Below are 5,299 nucleotides of genomic sequence, written 5' to 3'. Positions count from 1 at the left end.
GTTGAAATGAATATAAAAAAGAGTAAACGTAAATTATCAACTAATTAAATAATGTTACATTTTCATCATTTTCAAGTGGATAATCATAATCGTCCTAACGCGAAAATATCTATAATATCTAATCAATGAAATTGCATATATTTCCAGATTTGATTGGTAAGAACTTAAAAGTAGATTATTGGAATTGATTGACATATCAAAGAAAGAGACTCGCTTTTTCCTTGTCACCTTCGCATTTCATATGTACCCCACTTGTAAATTTTACCAAATAAATACCTGTATTTAACTTGAACGAAACATCGCCTCTTATCAATCACACACACACACTTTCTCTCCGTACTCTCCCCCAAACATCACATATAGGCAGGCACCATGAGGTGTAAGAAGCACTTTACTGACTGTAGTAGCGCAGTCGGCGTTTGCGCATCGTGTCTCCGGGAGCGTTTACTAACAATAATCGAAACACAAACAAGATACGAGGCTCGAGTGCTACTAGTCAAACCACAACTTGAAGATGAACACCGCAAATCTGATGCAGTTGAGCAAAATATTACGTTTCCAAAGTCGGTTTCACCGTATATTTTTCGTGGAAAATCCGATAATACTGCTGCGTGGCCTCGTGTACCACATAGTCTCTCGGAGCAACGTTTTTATAGTACTCCTCAAATTGGTCCTAACGGAATAATCATGACTGATAGGAGCAGTTTAAGAGAATCGAGAGCCGGAAGGTTCCACTTGTCGAATCTCTCAAATTTGTTTAGATCAAAAACTTGGAAAGTTGAAACACAATCTGATTCAAATTTGGATGCAAAAGCAAAACATAAAAAATCAAATTCGATAAACTCCACTCTGCAGACGAAGTCTTCGTCGTCGTGGTTTACGAAATTATTTGCAAGTAAAAAGAAGAGGAATTCACACATAGTTTCGATGAGTTTCCCGGATGAGTATTCCTACTCATCCGAAACAACAACACCGAAAGACACGCCAATGAGGGCAACACCGCAACGAAGAAAGCAGAATCAAGGCCGAAATGTGGCGGGACTTTCGTTGTGTTTAAGTCCATTGGTTCGCCCGAGCCCAAACAGGAGCTGGAATCAGAAAGGATTGTTACCAGAAATGATGATGATACAGAGTGGTGAAATAAAAGCTTCACCGGGAAGGCCAAATCTCGGTGTAGCGGCCACGTTTACGGCCAATAGATCACGGAAGCTTGCGAATATCGGAAGGTTTCACCCTAACTATTGAGCTGCAGTGATCACATATTTTGTCCTGTCTTCTTTTTGTTAGCATATTCACCTTCTACATGATTTCTTTGTGTACAGAAAAGTTAGTAAAATTCACTGCGTTGAAATTTCTCTAGATTTGAATTCTCAGGTTTATTTTCATGAAATTCAGAGCATTTTCTTGCATACATGATTAACAGTAGATTTATTTACATTTTTGCATTTCTTTCACAAAATTTTATTTTGATTCAGTAACTTAACTCAAAACACTTGTATACCGATTTTTTTTCTCGTCACAATCTGTACTCTTCCACGATCTCTAATGATCGATTTTCAGTTCGATAGAAGTTCAAATTTTACCGATTTTTATCTGTTTCGATTTGATTTCAGTTTCGTTTCAGAACGTATGCTCGCCCTTAAAAACTAAACCTTAACCGAAATTATGGTCTCTCATGTCATGATCATTACAATTACAAATAACCCCACAAATTTAAGTCAAAGGAAAGAGCATGTATAGTTGTGTTTACACAGCTGTGCTGTGCCTCTTCGTTATAAATATGTTGAATTTATTTCGATATTGTTTTTAGTTGACATGCTAAATTAATTTGATTAGTTTAATTGTCCTTATCAAACGGTGTTGGAGTTTATTTCAATCACAAGTACACTCCTCTTAAAAGATAGTGATTAAACAAATAGGAGAAGATAGTCAAAAGAAAATTAAAAATGAATAAAACAATTTCTTGCAAGGTAATTGATGGGATGAATTAATACCCTTCCGATTGAAATTTCATAATATTTGAAATGTTCATTTTACTAATTCCAGTAAATCCACTAACCTACCTACTCTTTTTTCTCTTTCTTAATCTTGGTGCTCACCTAAAAATTAACAAGTAGGACTCAAAGATTTAATAATTTCAGTATTGTTACGTATTTTAAATTTGTTACTAAATTTGCCTCAAATAATATAACCCGATATTTACGCATTTTAATTTATGGGCACAAATAAATACATACGTGATCTTATCTTATTATCAAAAAATTTATTAAATATGTACCTTCCTCGTTAGAATTTGAGAATAATTTTGAGAACGGACACTAGCATTTCTTTAATAAATTTGTTTGCATCGTCACGTTCTTGAAAATCATATAGGACTGTAATGATATACAATTCCTCTCTGTGTGATGCATAAACGAAAAATAGAAAAAATGAATGTAGACAAGCAGTTATGTTACGATATAAAATGGGCGATGAACTAGTCAAGCCACTTTTGGACGTAGAGTATTTCACAAACGTTGAATAGAAGTACGAACAATTTATACAAGTCAGGCATAACATTAAATGTATTTATACAACTTGAAATTATCCCAGGCTTTAGAACAAGCCACGATTTTCAGTCTAATCTTCTCCTTTTACGTGTTGACAAACTTGATGCCCGATTGCCCGGGTTCTCTCATCACTCCCTCCATAAATACAAAAAATATATATTTTTGGTATAAAATACTGGCTATAATAACAATAAAATAGCTGTTAAAAGAATTATTATGTTTAATTGGAGAGAGTAGGAGAAAGACCAGAAAAAGAATGCTCGGTATATTTTTCATTCACAGATTTAAGAATGCTCGGTATATTTTTCATTCACAGATTTAAGTCATATTTATAGCAAGTGAGAGTGGACATGTAATTAATTCACATGTTAAGAATTCTACACCTAAAGTTTAGCCTTATTATTACATGTTTGACCATGTGACAATCAATTCACAACACTCCCCTTTAATTGTCATTGTCATATGGATCATACACTACCTTAAAACCTTGTCAAAGAAAAACTCAGTGGGATAAAAATTTTGACGAATAAAAAAGAGTACAACCTCCCCTTAGAAAACTAATCATTCTGTGAATTTTGTTGAAACAAATTCTTGAGTCGGCGCATTCCAATGTTCAGTCGTAATTTCCCAAATGTTGAATTTGGTAACGATTTCGTGAATAAATCGGCAAGGTTGTCACATGACCGAATTTGTTGTACATTAATTTCACCATTCTTTTGAAGCTCATGAGTGTAGAAGAATTTTGGTGAAATGTACTTCGTCTTGTCTCCTATCCTTCTTTGAGTTGATCAATGCATGCAGTGTTATCCTCAAACATAATGGTATGACTTCTAGTGATGTCTGGTAATCCACATGATTCCCGAATATTCTTGATAATAGATCGCAACCAAACACATTCTGGCTTCATAAATTGCAATGAGTTCTGAGTGATTTGTTGAGGTTGCCACTGTAGTTTGCTTTGTCGATTTCCAGGAAATGGTTGTACCGCAGTATGCAAACACATATCCAATTTGTGATTTACCAAAATGAGGATTTGATAAATATCCACCATATGCATATCCAATCAACTGAGATGTCGAGTTTTTCGAGAAGAATAATCCAAATTCTGCTGTTTCACGAAGATAACGGAATATATGTTTGATCCCATTCCAATGTCTGTCCATCGGAGCAGAGCTAGATCTAGCCAATAAATTCACAGCAAATGCAATATCTGGCCTTGTATTATTTGCAAGGTACATAAGTGCACCAATTGCACCTAGATATGGGATTTCAGGACCAAGAACCTCTTCATCATCTTCTCATGGTCGAAATGGATCTTTATCAGGCTCTAAAGATCTAGCCACCATTGGAGTAGTCAATGGATGAGATTTATCCATATAAAATCTGTTCAAAATCTTTTCTGTATTTGTAGATTGGTGGAGGAAAATTCTCGATGACAAGTGCTCGACTTGTATACGAAGGCAATATTTTGTCCTTCCAAGATCTTTCATTTCAAACTCTGTCTTTAGATATATGACAATTTCATCAACCTTCGTAGCTGTTCCTACAAGGTTTAAATCATCCACATACAGCAATAATCACAAAACCAGATTGTGATTTTTGATGAAAACACATGGAGAAATTTGATTATTAATATACCCATTCTTTTGTAAATAACGACTAAGTCTGTTATACCACATACAACCAGATTGTTACAGTCCATACAATGATCGTTGAAGTTTAATGGAGTATATGCGAGGTTTCTTGAACTCATCCATTTTTAACCCTTCTGGGATTTTCATAAAATTTTCACTATCAAGTGAACCATACAGGTATGCAGTAGCGATGTCCATAAGACGTGTTTCCAATTTTTCTTTAGATGCCATACCTGATATAAAACGAAAAGTAATTTCATCCATCACTAGAGAATATATTTCTTGATAATCAATGCCAGGCCTTTGAGAAAACCCTTGTGCTACAAGTCGGGCTTTATATATCATAATTTCATTCTTTTCATTTCGTTTTTTTATGAATACCCATTTATTCCCAACAGGGTTCACACCAATTGGTGTTTGGACAATAGGTCCAAATACTTCTCTTTTACGCAATGAATTTAATTCTGTTTGGATTACATCTTTCCATTTTGGTCAGTCTTTTCTTCGACGGCATTTATCCACACTTTGTGGTTCAGGATCAGAATTTATGTCTACATCCAATATTGCGGAATACACAAATACATCATCGATTATGGCTTTACTTCGATCCCATAATTTCATATCATGCACATAATTTATTGAAATTTCATGATTGTTTAATCTCGTATCTTCAGGGACTGGAATCTCTTCAGGAGATAAAACTACTTTAGGGTTATTTGCTTCTTCTAGAGCACGTGCCACTTCGGGGGCAATTTTTTTTATTTTTCTTTTTAGTGGTGCAACATCTTTTACACCGACCAGTCTACCACGCTTCAGGTGTAGTTTTGATTCTGTAACCAATTCTTTTGTATCTGATATTTGAATTGGTATAACTATTCTAGCTGGAGTATTTACTGTAGGTACATGAGATTTAGTTATATTTCTAGAATCGTTAAATGTGTCAGGCATTTGGTTTGCGATATTTTATATATGAATAATTCTTTTAACTTCAAGTTCGCATTGACCGGTACGTGGATCTAGAAAATATAATCTTGATGCATTCCATGTTATGTCAGGATTAACTTTATTTGATTGTTTATCTCCCCCTAAGGGAGGAAACATAGACTCGTCAAAATG

The 5,299-nt window shown here is 34.7% G+C and overlaps 1 protein-coding gene across 1 annotated transcript; it reads left to right on the top strand.

The window, feature by feature from the left end:
- Positions 1-295: 295 nt before the first annotated feature.
- Positions 296-1,359, top strand: LOC141692446 (uncharacterized). Its single transcript, XM_074497290.1, has one exon. It carries the CDS (start codon positions 373-375, stop codon positions 1,243-1,245), a length of 873 nt encoding a protein of 290 aa, XP_074353391.1. The 5' UTR covers positions 296-372; the 3' UTR covers positions 1,246-1,359.
- The last annotated feature ends 3,940 nt before the right edge of the window (positions 1,360-5,299 follow it).

The sequence above is a fragment of the Apium graveolens genome, chromosome 10 (assembly GCF_009905375.1).
Source record: "Apium graveolens cultivar Ventura chromosome 10, ASM990537v1, whole genome shotgun sequence".
In the NCBI taxonomy this organism is placed as follows: Eukaryota; Viridiplantae; Streptophyta; class Magnoliopsida; order Apiales; family Apiaceae; genus Apium; species Apium graveolens.
This window is presented reverse-complemented; position numbering and strand designations above follow the sequence as displayed.

What these genes read in the sequence shown, in the direction of transcription:
- LOC141692446 (XM_074497290.1), top strand. Translation starts at nt 373, where the DNA reads ATGAGGTGTAAGAAGCACTTTACTGACTGTAGTAGCGCAGTCGGCGTT.